Genomic DNA, 18,906 nt, shown 5'->3' with positions numbered 1-18,906 from the left:
GCCGGGCCGGGCCGGGCCGGGCCGGGCACCCGCGGCGGGCTCGGGCTCCCTGCGGCGGCGTGCCCCGGGCTCCTTCTGGCCGAGGAGGAGCGCCGAGCGACGCTCTCCGGCTCCCACCCTCTGGGCTTTCATTCAGTTTTCCACCGAGCTCAGCAGAATTTTTGAAGAGCGGGGAAAGTTGTGAGCTCGCGTGCCGAGTGCCTGCAGCGTCCTGCACGGTGCGGCGGGCGCTTGGAAAGCGAGACGCTTATGCCCAGCAGTTTCGTGCTGTAATTTTCCGATAGTGCCGAGGGAGAGGTGCAGGCACTATCCCGCACCTCTTCCATCACCAACTTGTTGTTATCAAAGCCTGTTTATTTTACGTATTTTTTCCTTTTTTCGTGGAGCCAGCCCTGAAACCCTTTACTCAGGAAAACCTCCCAGTGACTTGCAATGATGTTTTCCTGGGATAATGTCTGCACAGTGTGGATCCCTGATGGTTCAGCGTTACAGTGAGCGTGCTGTCTCGGTATTTATAAATTCAGTACCTTGCAATGATGTTTTCCTGGGATAATGTCTGTACAGTGTGGATCCCTGATGGTTACAGTGAGCGTGCTGTCTCGGTATTTTTAAATTCAGTACTGTACTCACAGCGCTGGAAACTTGGCTTTCTGCAGCAGCACGCCCTGCACCTTCGTTGACAGCTGTGTCCCAGAGCAGAAGGGATGTGCACTGAGGATGGACGTCAATATAACTGTTTCCTTTCATAGCAGTTCTGAGTTAGTCATCTAACTCTGTCTCGTGCAGGACTCCTAATTTTTCCTCAAATGTCATGTATTTCAAAAAGACATGTCATCTAGATGACTTCTTTCTGGCAATTTGTAAAAGGCACTGAGTAGTGAATTGTAGGTGCTCTTCTTTCAGAGTTTTCAAAAGCTATTACTGGGAAGTAATTTTGTGCTAACTGGTATCAGAAGCCAAGTGGAATATGATGCTATGACACTTGAGTTCCCTTGCATGCAGTCATATGGCTGAAACCCATACTTACCTGGATGAACACATGCATCCATTTGCACACACTTTCTTTTTTCTTTTGGTCTTGTTTTCTGCTGCATAAACCTTTAATACTGTATTTAACATTGTATTAAACATTGTATCCCAAAAGAGCAAATAAATCACCTTTTAGGATTAGGAGCTAGCATTCTAGCTCATGGGTTGCTTTTGTTCACATCACAGCATCATTTATTACAGCCTTGTGAATATAAACATTTAACTGGAAACTAACCATGGACTCTTTGCTTCTAAATCTTCTGAATGAAGAGTGATAGGAGCATGAGAACTAGGTGAATCAGGCTTTTCCATACAGAGCTTCCCAAACTAAATTATGCTTTTGGACCTCTAAGACAGTGTGATAGCCAGAAGGTAGGCCTCAAAAACGGTGACTGCTCTTCATATTATGAGTTCCTTAAAAATAGGCATGGAGTTCATTGTATTTGTTATTAACTTCACCCTACTAAGTTCTATTTGTAAACTATTCTTTGAATCATAACAGCTAGAAATTATATATATTGAAACGTGTAGAAGTAGAAATTCTAAAATCTGAAGCTTTGTGAAGATGCACAATACCCCAAGACTTTTGATAAAATCACCAGGACTAGCCTTAGGAATAGGGGGAAAAACAGAAGTGTGCCTTCATGAGTCCATGCTTTCTTGTGTGCAGGATGTGTTACAAAGGATAACTTTTTTCCTACACCATTAGCTGGTGTAGAAATGGTTTAACAGCCTGACCTCCAGACAGAACTCTTATTGACCCTCCTCTGCAACACTTGTCTGAAAGGTTATGCTCAAAGGGAGAGCTGACCACCAGGAGGGAAAAATCCAAAGAGACATACTAAGAAAAAGAACACTTCCAAAAAGAATACTTCAGCTTCAGGTGTCTGGTGGCCTGGCAGAGAGCAAACCCTCATAGCAGACAGTAAAATACTGTAAGACTCATCCACTGAAGGAATCAGACACAGTAAAAGAAGGAAAATTGTCAAAGTCTGATTTCTCTATATAACCTCCCAAAAGATTTATGGATATAAAAGAATAAGTAGTTAGAAAAACAGTTTAATATCTAGTAATTCAGCTGTTCAGTAGGAAATACATGGAAGAGCCACCTAGTAATATTCTTAAAGGTTGTCACAGAAGGTCGCCCTGTGGTATGGCACTCCGAGCTTCCAGTAGCAGGGTGCCAGGGCCTCTCCTCCTGCAGTGCAACAGTGTGACACACATCTGGCAAGTCCTTGTTGCAAGGTCCTGGCAGGCCCTGTAGTTATTTTATGCTCTTCAAAATACTGTCTTTCCTGCTATCGTGGGATTTTCAGAAACATCTCTTTCAGTTTATCAGTTCTCTTCCTTTTTTCTTCTTTTTCTGCCATCTGATTTTTTGTCTTTATAATAGCTTAGAACCACTTCTGCTGCTACTTGAGGTGATGAGTATTGCCAAAATACCTGGGAACAGCGTGAGCAAAGCTACAGTTTCTTGACAATCTTGAAGGGAGAATACACCTCTAAAACCCCAGAGTGACTGTCAGGTAGACCAATCCTAAAGCCTAAAATATACTAGGAACCATATCTCCATGGGCTTTATGCATCAGAAAGTCTCATGAACTTTAAAATCCATCTTCACAACATTTTACATGGTTAGTTTATGCAAACTGTTTCAAACTAATTTGTTGTCATTTAAAAACTTGAATTAATGCATTAATTCTGTTGGTAACAGGGATATTAGGCTTAAATATTATTTTTTGTTAGAAATTTTGTTCTGTTGATTTATGCTCTCTTATTCTCTGCTTTACCCAGAAAATAAGCTGAGCTTTTTCCATTTTCAGAGAACAGATTTTCCTTTCCCTAGTTGACTGTGCCTTTTCCAGCAAATGTGGGGAGGACAAGGAAGAAAACAATTTGAGGGAAAATAGGCCTCAAAGTTCCAGTATGGCATTTCAAAACCTGTTTTACATCCTGTATTTGTTTTGCAGGGAGTTTCCACAATGGAGAAGAGGGAAGGTGGTAATCATGCCATTGATCAGAATGCAGGTCAGAACATCATGCCAAGAAGAAATACAGGAAATCTTAACTACTTGGTAATGTTTCTGTAAAAAAGCAGCTTATATGTCACATAGAATATTGCAATCCTTGATTCATTTTTGTCCAGAGACAGAGTTGCAATCACACTGGCCTATCACAAATATTTCTGAAATGTCGTCACAGTATTGACATGAAGAGATAAAAAGATAGAGAACATCTCATTCAATTTAATCACAGTCCATGATAAAAAATAAACAAAGCTTGAGGCAACTAAAAACTACATGAGGTTAGCTGCTAATTCTATCTTACCAGATGAGCAAAACTCCATAGAAATAATTCGGGATTTTTATGCAGGAATATAAAATTTATCTTTGGGGGAGTCTTCATGATAGCAACATTGTACTAAGGAAGTTTTCCACATCACACAAAAAAAAGGTCCAGAAAAAAAATCCTTTAATCCTTTCTTGTGCATGGTGTTTGGGCTACATCATTAAGTCCATGGCTGAAATTTGACATTTGAAATCTATAACTTATATAATAAGAAGCTGAAATGATGCTTCACATAATGTAATCCTTCCTTCCTTGCAGTATAGTTATCTTCCTGGAATGAGAATCTATTTTAAAATCACTGCAGATAATGAAAAATGGGAAATCTACACTACAAGTGCTTTACTTTAGTGCTGACTATGCTGTTTGAAATATTATGTTTCCAACTTACCTTGTCTCTAACAGTGTATATGTTTTGTATAGGGTTCCACTGCAGTAAGTTGTAAAAGTCATGATGGCAAATACTGTCATTACAGAAGTTTCTAATCTTCTCTTGAACTCACTTTGTATTTCCATTCTGTCCCTTCCAGAATGTGGATATGCAGGTTGCCAATCCATCAGAAGCAGCTGCACTTTTTGATTTACATCAAGCACACCATTTTGGTGAGTTTGAACACTCTTCAGAACAGCTCTGCAAGCAGGATCTGTTCCCTAAGTGGCACTTGCCAGTGAAGATAGCATCTGTGATCTCATTATTAACATTTATTTACACTTCCATGAGAGATGTCATATATCCTTTTATAAGCAAAAAGGAAAACGTTTTCTATAAAATTCCAATCCTTGTCATAAACAAAGTTTTACCAGTGACTTCAATTACCCTTTTAGCACTAGTGTATTTACCTGGAATATTAGCTGCTAGTTTCCAGCTGCACTTTGGCACCAAGTATAAAAGGTTTCCCCAGTGGCTGGATAGATGGATGGTATCAAGGAAGCAATTTGGACTTCTCAGTTTCTTCTTCGCTACACTGCACACCTGCTATAGCCTGTGCTATCCAATGAGAAGATCATACAGATACAAGCTGCTGAACTGGGCATTCCAGCAGGTACGGTGGGCACACGATCACCTACTCTTCTGTATTCAGAGAATCCTTGCAAATCTGGATGGGGGAAAGACATTTTCATTGCCTTTGTTTGATTTTCAAGTACATTCACAGAGAGCACTGATCAGGGGTAGAGCAGGACCTAGTTACCAAAGCATGTAATAGAGTCAAGAGTCATCACAGCTGTGCCAATGTATATTGTATATATAAGTATTTTTCTTAATTTGAGATTTTTTTCCATCTGTAAAATGCACAAAATTGTATCTTACAGGAACATGTAAGTCTTTGGCACACTATTAGTTTAGTGTAGATTTCTTCTCTGGACCAGAAAAAACTGAGCACTGAACACAACATTTTTAGACACCTTTGCAGCAGTAAAGGAGGGCTGAGCTAAATCACAGTAATCTGTATTTCCACAAACTGGCTCATATTTGGCTCACATTTGGACTGATACACACTACCTTGTTTAAAGACAGGATTTCAGTGATGCTTCTGATTCATGGTCAATAATTGGCTTGCAAAGCTCTCCAATGTCCTCTGTAACCAGAGAATTCCTAATGCTCACCCATTTCCTTGGGTGCCATAAGTAATGCAGCATTCAGAATATTCCAATATAAGGTATACACTGCAAATATATGTTTTTATTACCCCTAAAGTCTTTATTATTTATATATATCATTTATATAATTAAAAATTATTAAAAGCACAATATGATGATGTCTGATTCTTAAGGTTTTTGTAAACAGTCAAAAGACCTGTTGAAAACTCTGAAATCAGCCTTACTGACTTGAATGGATTACTAGAAATTTCCTTGAGATTCCAGTCTTCAAGAGGCAGAAATTATCATATTTGGGGCATATTATGCCATGGTGATCAGTAGCAGGATCAAAGTGCTGTTTTAAGTAGTTGTAAGAGAAGCTTTGACATCAGTTTATTAAAATCACAAATGTACCAAGTTTTGTTTTTTAAAAATAACAGAGCTAAACAACTACCATGGCAGGATATTTTTATTAAGAAGGCCTGCTGAATTACCTCCCTGAAGTAGAGCTGTTAATATATTTCCTGTTGTTATAATCTCCCTGATATGGTATTTATCCATAGGTGGGTTTTTTCCTTGTCCAAACCAAGATTTATCCTTGCTGTGAAGGCAGGTTAAGAGGCCTCAGAATCAGGCTCTCCTGGGCTGAGACACTGATGAAGTCTAAATGGTTCTCTCTAAAAGCTCACCTTTGCCCTGGAGATACTGGTGAAGACTTTTGTCATCAGAAGTAAACAGCAGTTACATTCAAAGACATTCAAACAAACCAAAATACTGTCTTTCTTTGCTTATTTCATTAATATTATGGTGAAAACAGTAAAACTATATTTAACACAAACAGCCAAGTGTGCCAGTATGTAATTTTTATGGTGTTCTTTTGGCAGGTCAAACAAAAAAAAGAAAATGCCTGGATTGAACATGATGTTTGGAGAATGGAGATTTATGTGTCTCTAGGAATTCTGGGACTTGCTTTGTTGGCCCTGTTGGCAATAACATCAATTCCATCTGTCAGTCTCTCTTTGACCTGGAGGGAGTTCCACTACATTCAGGTGTGCATGAATATCATTACTGCATGTTGTTAGTCCCATTTGTAGAACTGTGTGTTATCAGCTAAGGCTATTAGGAGTTAGAAATATCAAACACAAAGTCAGTGAAACCAATGGAAAAGTTTGTTCCGTACTCTTTGTTAACTAGTTTGTGAGAAATGTTCTTTCCATTACTCTTTCGTCAGGAGAACAGACCATTGTGTTCAGTGTGTAAAATGGAAACAAGAGACAAGTCCATACCACTTTTTTCTTCTCCTGACTTTGTGACCAGCAGCAGTTGTCCCTTTGAGACCTTTTCTTAGCTCTGGTGCTGAAGTAATTTTCTTGGTATCTTATCACTCTGGACCATCCCATGTCCTGCTGAATTTGGAGTAGGTGGCATTGAACCAGTCAATGCTGTTTCCATATGACACAGTGTATTCTGAAAGAGACATCTTAGAACAGATGCTGGATAATCAAATCCAGCCAGTCTTGAGTTTGCTACAGCTGTGCTTGTTTCCTTAACCCAGGCATCTGGGTTGCTGTCGATTCTCTTAGGTCATATGCAGTAATAATCAGGGTGGTTCTGCTGACATCAGTATGGTCACACTAGACTTAAGCCAGTGTTGGATCAGGCCCTCAAACACCAAAATCTGAACATTCTACTAAGGACCTGGCATTTGAAAATTTGGTTTATATTTAAAAAGCAGATCTGAAGTGTATAATCACTGATTACTGATTTGATATTCTGCACACTATTAAGTCTATAATTAGCCTATAAGTAACAGAAGTGTACAGAGAATAGGGAAAAGTCAGGAGTCTCCAAAAGCATGACTGCTTTCACTATTGAAAGACTATGGTGAAGAAACCCAGATGAGTAATACTTCTGTGTTGGACTTACTTTATAAACAAATAACTTTACTACTTAAAAATCATGTTCTGTAGCAGAACAGCAGTTGGAAGCTGTAGCATTCAGCAGTTGAAAATACAGTGACTTCACTGATGAGTGCAAGATTATTAAGTGACAAAAAACTTGAACTTAATAGTAAATTTTCTTTACTCCTGAATTTTGTAAACAAGCTAAGCCAAATTTAGCGCTTTAAGTGAAAGACTTGAGTTTCCTGTAGTTTTGTAGGGCTTTTGCCATAGTACTAGACTTACTTGAGTTTGTGATTTTAATTTAGCTTAAATTTTTTCTTTGCAAATATTCAATTAATCCCTTAATATATCTGGTTTTGAACTCATATTGATTTATCACAGAATTAAAGTAATTTAGTATACAAATGTAAATTGAGATATTCGGGATTGATCATGTTTCAGGAATAACCTGCAATCTCTTCTGTATTTTAGCTAAGTATCATAGCAATACTTGAAAACTGTGCCTCTTCCATTTTCTTTACACTGGTATAAAGGAGTCTTGACTTATAGTTGTTACCTTTTAGTTTAAAGCCAATGGTTGCTTTTCTTTGACTTGAGCATGTTGGTCAAGGCCCATCCAGATTTCTGTATTTGCTTAACAGAGTACTTGTTTTAACAAGTTGGGGAAATAAATAGCTTGCTATTTTCTTTCTCTTTTCAGAGCAAGATGGGATATTTAGCCCTGCTGCTATGCACTGTTCATGCACTGGTGTTTGCTTGGAATAAGTGGGTTGATGCTAACCAATTCATCTGGTATATGCCACCTTCATTTATGGTTGCAGTTTTTCTTCCTATTGTAGTTCTGCTTTGTAAATGCGTACTGCTCCTCCCATGTTTTAGGAAGAGGATAAGAAAAATCAGAAGTGGTTGGGAAGCTAAGACAGAAGCCAATCAAACCAGCATAACTTCCAGACTGTAGATCAAATATGGAAGTTTCCTGTCTATGTATCTAACTATGCTCAAAGCCATGAAATTTTCACTCACAAGCTCTGTTTTCACATTTGCTATAGATGTTTCTTTCTCACTTTTTTTTTTTACTTCAGGCGTATGAGATACTTGATGCAATGTTGTTGTTTTCAAAGACAGAAAATGAAAATATCTATTTTACACTTTAATCTATTCAGTGCTTTGGTATTTGATGATTTCTTTCTTCTGATTCACTGCTTTTAAAATCCAAGTGTTTCATTGTCTCAATCCCAGTTCTTTTGTATGCAAAAACAAACATAAATTATTTCTCCAGATGACCACAGAAAGTAAAAAAATTATTACACCACAGAGCCCAGGAATGCTTTCTGCTTCACACAGCCATGTGTGTACCTTCATTAAGTTTCAGAATTATAATGGGACAAAAACTAGAGTATTTATCATCCCATTACCTCTTAGCACCTGTGTTTCACTCTGTAGAGTGGGGACCTTGGCATATGAGCCAGACAGAAACTGTGTATTCCTGCCAGGTCTTGAACGTACACAACTGAGCAAGCAGAATTACAGGGATCTTTGCAAGGTAAATATCTCCTGAGGCTTGGGCACACTCTAAAAAAAGAGTTTTTAGACTCAGATTTCCATCTTATCCAGGACTAGGTGTGTCCCTGTTTACTTGAAACGATAAAAGATTTCCCATTTTTTATTCCATGAACACATTCTTTTGTTTCTGATGCTGGAAATTTTCCATGCTTTTGACCTAAGCCTGCAGCCCTTGACACGTGCTAAACTTTATTTGCGCAAATTATTCCAGTGGGATAACTCCATCAGGTAAATGTGTTTTTTTGTTTACTCTAGGACCAGCACAATTGTGTGACTGGAAGAAAAACATTAAAAATAGACATTTGAATCTTGCCAATGGTTTGGTGAGATTTTCATGTTAAATGGTTTCCGAATGCATTTGCTTTTACAGAAATTTTCCTAATAACTTTAATAAGCTGATTAAATCCTACTTTCCTTACATTGCATAGGTCTGTGAAAGTTTTAAATGAATAATTCATTTGTTAGTATTTCTTTTGAAATATGTTATTCAGTAGTAAATATTTTCACCCAGCATCAGGAACATTTCTGCCAGTCTGCCTGCAGAGTTGACTAGGACATGGACTGTTGATGCCACCTATTGCTGCAATCCTCTGAGTGAGAACTGTAATTGGTATTGGCTCTGGTATTAAAAAAAAACAGGAAAACAACATATGCCTAAAAAAATGTAATACATGGTGCTAATGAATCTGTTGTCTCTTTCTGGACTTGTACATGGAGCATAAATAACAGACAAATTAAATAGGTACAGGCATATTACATTTAGTATTTTTCTGGTTGTTACCATTCAATTATTGCAACTTAAAAGCTGGCCTTTTTTAAATTTGCACATAATGTAATACTGTGAAAGTAACTGGGGACATGGTGACCTATATAATATAGATTGAAATCTGTCTGAAACCAGTAATGCATGTCAGAGGCCAAAACCCTACAATACAGAAAGGGAAAAGTATGGTGCTCATTGCATTTGCATTTATATTTCCATGAATGAAATAAATATTTTATAAGTAATAAACTCTATGCACTTGTTACAGAAGGTGGTCCAAGACAGTATAACTTCATTCACTTCAACTAGTTAATACGGTTTGAATTGATAACATAAATTACAGGGGCAAACCAATTTCAAGATCATCACATACTACCCAAACTGACCTTTTACACTCATCATTCAGCTGGGGACATTAGCACACTTCAGACTTTTCTCTCTAGCATTGCCCACAGGCAAACCCAGAAGTGTCTTCTACGACATGAAATTTACATACAGTCTACAAAAGCTATTCCAAAACTCACATATGACATCCAAACATTCAAGCATGTTTTTCCCTACTGATTGTTTCAAGTAGGAGCCAGGTTTTCTGTGTCACATCTAGCCATTTCTCTAGAAACTAACACTGAATGCTGATAGCCAGAACTTGAGACTTCATAGTGAGTCTCTTAGTAACTCAGTTGCCAGTCTGCAGGCTGCTCAGAGAAATGGTTGACTCCCTATCCCTGAAGGTATTTAAAAGACACATAGATATGGTGCTTAGGGACATGTTCTCATGGTAGGCTTGGCAGTGTTAGATTTATGGTTGGACTCAATGTAAATTATTCTAAGATTTGCTTTTTAGGCATTCAGATACAACAGTGAGGGAGATCTGTATAGGGCTAAGAAGAAAATGCTATTGACAGTATTTAACTTCTCAGTTTATGGCAGACATGATTTAGTGCAATACTGATGAATCTGAGTTCATATGTACCTTTTAATTTATGTTTATGTACCTGTTTCAAATTCAGTGTATTAATAGGCCTATGTACTATTATAATACATTAATTGAATGTGTGTGTGCATTTTAGGCATTTGTATAACACTACATGTATGCATTTGTATAACACTAATTAGTTTTATAAAAATGTGCATCATTAAATGCTTCAATGTATGCTGTATCTGCCATTATGTCATACACATCCAGGGTAAAAGGGTAAAAAGGCACAGTACACTCTAGAAGAGCTGCTGATATAAAGAGTCAAGGGGAACCATTTCCTCCATGCTAGTGAAGAGCATGGAGCCTCCAAAGGAAAGAAAACAAAGATGTGAAAAGCAAAATGGACATTTTCATAGTGTAATGAAATTGCATTTTTCCTGACAGTACCTTTAACTGTATATTCTAGCATTAAAGGATTTTTGAGAAGGAAGAGGAAGCTTTGGAGGGAGACCCAAGATCCCTGAAAAATACTGATCAAAGACCAAGAAAAGTTCAAGAATAGCAAGGGCTTTGAGGAAAGGCATGTGTGGGCATACTTTTTTGTAAGAATCCATTGTTCTAGTGACAGTGGATTTAAAATATGTCTATAAGGCCTGCAAAGTACTTTTTTCTATTGTTACATGTCTCCAATGTATTTGAGAGACACAGAATTGAAACTCTGGAGATATAAATTGTTAAAGGGGCCTAAGGAATTTTATGCCAAATTCATTTGGAGAGGTCATATCCAGAATACACTTCCCAATAACTGATAGCAACAATCATTGTTCAGGAAGCTAGAGCCAGGGCTGTGTTGGCTATTGTGTAATGCAAATTCCTGTTGACAGCAGCATTTACTGTAAGCAGTCCCTCCCTTTGGCCACTCTTCTCTGTTCTCTCAGTGCTGCAAGTTGTTAAAGATGTGTTCATCAGAGGATCTAGTTGAAAAGTAATGCAGAGAGAAGAATTATTCAGCCAGATCCACCCATGGGTCTGCTTCACCTGACAGCCAGCATCCTACATGTCAGTAGGAAAAACTTAAAGAGGAATGGAACAGGCAGCTTAACTTAAACCAGCCCTAAATAAAACGTTCCAAGTTTTATTCCAAGCTCCTAAAATTTAAAACTTACATTATTTCATCATATTTCAGTAGCAAGAATATTCCCTTGCTTCACTTTTTCGTCATATTCTTAGCTTTCCATGAATCAGTGGGCAAAAATGTGCTCTAGAAATTGTCACCAAAACCCATACAAAACTGACTTACGTCTACGTGACTGTGGGCTATGTGGTTTCATTTGTAGACATGATGATCTCACATCTCCCCTTTTCTCCTACATCCAGAGTTTCTAGTACAGTCTCTTAACAACACAAAATTATATGCTAACCATTTTTGAAATTCAAACTAATTTCTTTTAAACTGATTTTCTTTAAATGGCATTAAAGGAATAATTCAAAAAAACAAAACAAAACAAAAAGACCAATTTTTGAAAACACTGAAACCACCCTTGAAGAATGTAATCTGTTGTTGCTGAAAGTGTCTGGCAATGGCTGATCATTGCCACTGATGTTTTTTCAGTAGTGGCAGGATTTCTTGATCCCATGAGCATATTCTGTTGCTGATGGCAAAATTACTTCTTATTATTTCTTTTATTAAAACAAGTCTCATTAAATTCAGTTGCCTCAGAGTTCAATTTTTGCATCATTCTTTGAACTTTTCTGTAGATTAAATTTAACACTTGAATGGATGAAGTGAGGCCAATTTATTAAGTAGGCATAATAAGTTTTCAGAGATTTTCACCTGAAAATACATAAAACCAATCCATTAACTAAACTCTTTAAACATAAAAAAAGACCACAACTACTTCCAATAAAGATTATACAAAAGACATTTGAGTTGCTTTGTATTTTTTGTTTCTTTTTTATGTATATTTCATCTTCATAGCATGAAAGTACATTGCTGAGATCAATGTCTTTGACTTGGTTGAAGATGTGTAGTTATTGTGGAACTTGTAAAATACTACCATTGCTACTGATAGAAGTATTTGGTCCTTAAATTTCCTTTTTGGGGGTTCACTACTAAAAAAGAAGCAAGGCAAATGTGGGAATTTTTTAACTGGATGGTCACATTTGTAGTTTGCAGTCATGTGCAGTCATTATATACAGGCTTACAGTTTATTGTTGAATGTACTCTACTGAAAAATATTTTTCCACCTGAATATCTCCATTACTTGGGATGCTGAGAAGTATCTTACTGCTAGACTTAAAGGAATGGCCATATAACCCACCTCTGATTATTTTTCTGCTTTATTTTTTCCTGTGACTCATATATAAAACTGAATGGCACTTCTCTCTTGCTTGTACCTGTGCATGTACCAGAATAACTTCTGAACAGTGCATCTCATTCATTCAAAAATATCCTAACAGGAAATCCTTAAAAAGAAAATAAACAAGAAGCTGGAACTGGAAAAAAAAAAAAAAAAGCTACTTTCAAACCTCCTCAAGTATCTCTGCAACTTTAGTTTAAAAATCTAACAATTGTTAGATGTCACCCATCATTAAAATCATAATTTCCCCCTTCTAATTTCCATAGACTTTGTACATCTTTATTTGTTCACATAATTTTTTCACATCTTTATTTATTGACTGATAATGACAGACCAAAGTGTATTCTGGGACTGTATGAAGCTGTGCAAAGAGGCATCAACATGGAATCAGAAGGAATAGGACAATTGGCAATCTGTGAAAAAGAGGAAAGGAGACATTGAAAACACTCAGATTTTCTTATGAAAAAGTAAAGGAGGCCAGTTAAAGGGTAAGGGTAAAAATAAGTAGGTGGAGGATACTGAATGAGATCCATGAACTTCATCAAGTTAGGAGGGAATAGAAACCCTGTGGAAACAACCACCATTTCTCTCTCCCTGACCAGACTGGCATCCACAAAACCCTTAGTAAGAGAGATGGGTAAAATGGAGGACAACTGAATGACTGGTGGGACAGTCTGAAAACTCTGAAGTGAATCCTTGAAACAGAGGGAATGGGAGTTTTCGTTATCCACATGGAGTTGGCGAATTGAATGAATAAATACAGAGAGCCTGGGTTTGTGTAGAGTTTGACCTGCACAGCCTATTAAGCTGCAAACTTTTCTCCAACCCTGAAATACCATTTGAGGCATTTCTGGGGAAATCTGTTCAAAATCTACTGATACAGATGAACACAAGTGAGGTTTTCAGTGGTTCAGTGACATACCGCTTCTGAAGTTTGGGGAAAGAGTCATAAATATTGCTCCACTTTTCATAATGATCTTTATATAAACTGAGTTATTTTCAAATAATAGCAGACATTGCTGTTTTATTTCTTGGTAAAGCATACATCATGTGCTAAACAAAGGAAAACTCTTATGTAAAAGACAATGAAACTAAAGCACTCTTAAACATTTGTTATGCAAAATAAGGAACCAACTGAAACCAGATTTAGATGGTGCATTACTCTATATTCAGAAAATTCCTACGAACTTTAGTTTTAGCCTTGTGCTGATATCACTATTCTATTTCAAATATTAAATCATCTCCATTTGGTTCTTGAAGAGACAAAATTGCCAGTGAAATAAATAGGACTTTTAGTTATTCAGAGCAAGATTTGTCCCCTACAGTCACAGAAATACTTCATGTCTTCACTGTCTTGGATGCAGTTACCAATAACTTGTTCACCTCCTCCAGTGTTTGGGATGGACTCTATCCTGCCAGGTACTTTCCATCAAGGCAGCCTTATCAAGGGAACAGCAATAAAATTTGTTACCGTTTTTTATTATCAGCCTGGCCTGAAACACTCCATATCCCAACACAGCAGCTGAGCCATGCAATCTGTGCACAAAGTTTTATTCAGCCCTGTTTAACATCCTTACTCAGTTATTCCTAAGCACCTCTGCCATGATTTCAGAGAAGGGGCTTGGTGGCCTTGCCCAGCTGTTTTTTCTGTACCACAAACATCATCCATTGCTGGGAGCTGGTTTCAGCAGGAAAAGCTGGGGAGCCAGAACAGGGAGTGCACCTGGCTTGCCGCAGTGGAGGAGCTGTCACCATTAACCCTGCTGACCTGCTCCCTCTGCCACCCACCACACTTCCCTTCCTGTTTTCTCCAGACCAAGACCAGGACAGCTGTGAGGTGCAAATGAGCCAGGGGGCCAGGCAGCACTCTCCAGACCAAGACCAGGACAGCTGTGAGCCAGGGGGGCAGGTAGCATGGAGTCAGAGCTATGGGAAGCCTCTGCCATCTTGGGGTTTGTTCCTGGTGGTGAATACCCTTTTGTGGGTAAAACATCTTCTCTTTTGCGTACTTTTGCTATTAATAACAACTGCTGGTTTTATTGTGTGTTTTTTATTTAATTGTTTTGCTCTTTTAGTAAATTGCTATTTCAATCCACAGTCTGTACTATATTGTCCCTCCCTTACCAGAAGAGGCAGGAGAAAGGGAGTGGTGTATTTGGAGCATAGCTCCCTACTGGTGTCAAAACCAGCACAACGTCCCTGGCAACTCTCCATATAGTTGAGTTCTTACACCTTTCTGACACCAAGGTGTAAAAAACATAAGGGAAAATTGGTGGTGGGGAATGCCAGTGGTGAGGAAGAGAAAATGAAGTGGGTGTATTTGGAGCTTAGCTCCCTACTGGTGTCAAAACCAGCACAACGTCCCTGGAAACTCTTCCATATAATTGAGATCTTACAGCTTTCTGACACCAAGGTGCTAAAAACATGAGGTAAAATTGGTGGTGGGGAATGCCAATGGCGACGAAGAGAAAATGAAATACCTAGGGTAAGTAGGAATGAGATACACTAGAATGAGGTCAGGATGAGTGAATGAAGCAGGGGGAAACTGTGAACCTACAGAAAGTTTGGGAGATGGAAGTGGGGTATAATTTAAGTATAATTTAATACCCCATTCTATTCTATTCTATTCTATTCTATTCTATTCTATTCTATTCTATTCTATTCTATTCTATTCCAGTCTTATCCTCCTTGATGCCACCCCACGTTTTTCCCACCTTTGATCCCTCCCTAAACATCCCACAGTATGCCTTGCACATTCTTAAAATCTCCCTAAAACAGCCAATAATAATTTTCAGATAATTTTTTCCTTGCATATCAGGTCCCACATAGCTTTAAAAAAACACCTCTTCAGTTCACGTTACATTAATGGAAAACAGTTCCTTTGTTTGATGACCCTGGCAGGTTTCACTCCAGTGACAATGATCTGGTCATTCTCCTTGGATAGTCTTGTCAGTAGGCAATTTGGCTTCATTTTCATTGATCAGCTTGCTGGGCTTTCTTTGCCTGTTACTGCTCCTCTGAGCCTCTTTGGGTCTTTGTTTTTGCCACAGTTAGGCTTTGATAATTTAACCCAGCAATACCGAGAAGTGTTTCTCGCATGAGCAGAGTGTGGAGCAGCTGCATGAAAGGAAGAGACTAAAAAGGTGGGAGCTCTTCAAATGAGAGGGGAGAAGGTGGAAGGGGATTAAATAAAGATTTATGAAATATTTAAGACAGTGGGCAAGATAAGCACAGAACTATTTTTAACCAAATATACCTTACCAGGAATAGAAGGGATTCTATAGAAATAGTAGGAAATCAGTTTACAAGTGATTAAGAAAGTGCATCTTTTTGCAGGGAACAAATTCTGGACCTTGCTGCCACAGAGGGCTGTGGGGGCAAACAGAATCAGCAGGTTCAATAGGAGGTTAGACAAACCCAGAAACAACAGCCCCTAAAGCAACACCAAAAGGGCTTTGTGGTATGTACCCTATGACATCACTAGGGTAAATATGGATTTGGGAGGAGAGTACAAAATACAGTGGCCAAGATTGCATACTCTCCTTAAACAGCATTTTGTTTTGCTGCCCTTGAACATGTATTAGTAGGCTAGATAGGCTATCGGTCTGACCAAGTATGGTTTGTTATGTTACCTTACATCAAGAGTAAATCTCTCAGACTAATACATTCCTGTAAGTTTCATGGCTGGAAAACAAATATGTTAGGAATGACAATTTAAATTCTAAAGAAAAAGCTATTGCCTTGATAGTGGAAAACTGCTTAACTCTTAGGATCTGTAGCAACTTGTTGATCTCAGTTCATAACTGTGGAATTAACTACATAATTCTTCACAGGACTGGGAACTCAATTAGTATTTCATTGCTCCATAAACATACAGATTGTCCTTTTACATGCTAAGTTGTACTGAATTATGGTTTCATTTTTGTTTGTCAGGGAATATTTTACACAGCCAGCATGATCCCATTCATGTTCAGAATCAATTAACTGAAGACCTAATATATGACCATGTAATGTAATAATGATACTACATTAATATTAATTTTTGTATTAATTAGTCCATTCAATATTTTTATGTTTTTCACCACCATAATGATACATAATATGCAGTGTAGTACCTCACCAGTACAGACTGGGGGCTGACATGTTGGAAAGTATCTCTGAGGAGAAGGACCTGGGGGTCCTGGTGGACAACAAGCTGTCCATGAGCCAGCAGTGCCCTTGTGGCCTTGCAGGCCAATGGTATCCTGAGGTGCATTAGGAAGGGAATTGCCAGCAGGGCAAGGGAGGTGATCCTGGCCCTCTACTCAGCCCTGGTGAGGCCACATCTGGAGTCCTGTGTCCAGTTTTGGGATCATCAGTACAAGAGAGACCTGAAGGTCCTGGGGTGGGTCCAGCAGAGAAGAACTAAGATGACTGGGGGACAGGAGCATCTCTCTTACAAGGAAAGGCTGGGGAAACTGAGTCTGTTCAGCCTTGAGAAGAGACACCTGAAAGGGGACTTCATCCATGTCTGTCAGTATCTGAAGGGAGGGAGTCAAGAGGATGGACCAGGCTTTTCTCAGTGCTTCCAATCAATAGGACAAGAGGCAACATGCAGAAACTGATGCACAGAAAGTTCCACCTAAATATGAGGAAGAACTTCTTTAGTGTGCAGGTGACCAAGCACTGGAACAGATTGTCCAGAGAGGTTGTGGAGTCTCCCTCATTGGAGATATTCAGAAACCATCCCAATCAATAGGACAAGAGGCAACATGCAGAAACTGATGCACAGAAAGTTCCACCTAAATATGAGGAAGAACTTCTTTAGTGTGCAGGTGACCAAGCACTGGAACAGATTGTCCAGAGACGTTGTGGAGTCTCCCTCATTCGAGATATTCAGAAACCATCCAGACACAATCCTGTACCATGTGCTCTAGGATAACCCTGCATGGGTAGGGTGGTTGGACCAGATGACCCACTGTGGTCCCTTCCAATCTAAAACATTCTATGATCTTGATTTTCACTTCTGCTCTCAAGAAAAACCAGTGGCTTTGTGAAGGAAACTTGAAATCAAATAGCCAAAAAAGTAAAACACACTAGTCTTGGGCTGTCAAATGGTGGCCAAGCCACAATCCAGCCTATGTTTTCCTCAGCTGCTTTAGTATTCAGGCAAGTATTAGTGTCTATTGAATAAGTTTTTCAGTTTTGCAATATCCATACTTCACTAGGAAGGAGGGTATGTCTGTTCTTCTTTAAGAAGTCAACCAACTGAAAGCTTTGGTCTGGATGCAATTGTTTGCATTAGAAAAATAATCTACTTTTCCCCTGACTTTGGGTCCAACAATTATTGCAGCCATAAGATCACACTATTAGAACCTACTGTCTCATTTTGTAGATACCTTTAAAGATGAGCAGCCACAAATCAAGAAAAAAAATTCTGACCTCTTACTTACACCACAAAGCAAATGATGTTTCAAGAAGTGGAAAGGTCACACATGACTTTGTTCTCCACATGAAACCAAGAATAAAGGTTCTGAAACCCTTCAACTGGGCATCACAATAGCTATGGAAAACCATAGTCAGAGAAATCTAGGAAAGGTTTCCTTCCTTCCTTCCTTCCTTTAGCTTCTTTCTGGTGTATAAATTTAATCAGATAGATCATAAAATCAGAAACAATCCTCACTGTTTTTCTTCTCGGATTGCTTTAGAAATAGAAGCGTAAACCTCTATTTTTTTTTTCTTGTGTGGGGGGAAAAGGAGGGGAAGAGTAGACGTCTACATTAGGTGAATCACCCTTATTTTGTAATTTCTCTTGGGAAGAAAGAGATGCATTGTTTCACATGACTTGCCAGTATTTCTCAACTACAGTTTATTAAATGTGCTCTATAAAAGCATTTATTCTCTTTCCTTCACCCTTTCTCTTTTTCCTTTCTTTTTTCCTTTCCTTTTTCTTTATTACATTCTTCTTTTCTCTCTTTCTCAAAAGAATATCTAAATGGTTTTAGTTTTTTCAGTTAGCACTTCTTTCCTTTTTCCTTTCTTTTTTCCTTTCCTTTTTCTTTATTACATTCTTCTTTTGTCTCTTTCTCAAAAGAGTAAATGGTTTTAGTTTTTTCAGTTAGTGCTTCTTTTCTTGTTTTTGATTACTGAAATTCAGATCCTACAAGGTCTGAAGAAGCAGTGATACCTGGACAGTTACTGAAAAAGGGACATCACAAATTAATGAAATCCAACAAGTGAAAGAAGAAACAGACTTTACTTGAGGTGTTTACCATTCATTTTTATTCTTCATTTAATGAAGAACATTCATTACAAACACCTTCATTTAGTAAGGTGGTGTTTTTTTAATAATCTATTTATTTCAACAAAAACACCCCTTTTTTTCAAGTAAACAATAACATATCTCTCAGATTCATGTTGTCCTCACAAAGAATGGGTAAGAAGTATAAGTTTTATTTTTAGAGT

General features: G+C 38.2%; 1 protein-coding gene across 1 annotated transcript in view; it reads left to right on the top strand.

Moving 5' to 3' along the window:
* Positions 1 to 10,336, top strand: part of STEAP1 (STEAP family member 1) — a 10,916-nt gene extending 580 nt beyond the window's left edge. The window contains exons 2-5 of the mRNA XM_039713645.1: positions 3,000 to 3,104; positions 3,906 to 4,418; positions 5,838 to 6,002; positions 7,558 to 10,336. Of these exons, the coding sequence (XP_039569579.1) occupies positions 3,012 to 3,104; positions 3,906 to 4,418; positions 5,838 to 6,002; positions 7,558 to 7,815 (1,029 nt within the window). The 5' untranslated portion in view covers positions 3,000 to 3,011 and the 3' untranslated portion in view covers positions 7,816 to 10,336. The remainder of the gene's footprint in view (positions 1 to 2,999; positions 3,105 to 3,905; positions 4,419 to 5,837; positions 6,003 to 7,557) is intronic.
* The last annotated feature ends 8,570 nt before the right edge of the window (positions 10,337 to 18,906 follow it).

The sequence above is a fragment of the Passer montanus genome, unplaced genomic scaffold, assembly GCF_014805655.1.
Source record: "Passer montanus isolate IOZ18808 unplaced genomic scaffold, ASM1480565v1 scaffold10, whole genome shotgun sequence".
In the NCBI taxonomy this organism is placed as follows: domain Eukaryota; kingdom Metazoa; phylum Chordata; class Aves; order Passeriformes; family Passeridae; genus Passer; species Passer montanus.
Note: the sequence above shows the minus strand (reverse complement) of the source record. Positions and strands in the feature narration are given on the sequence as shown.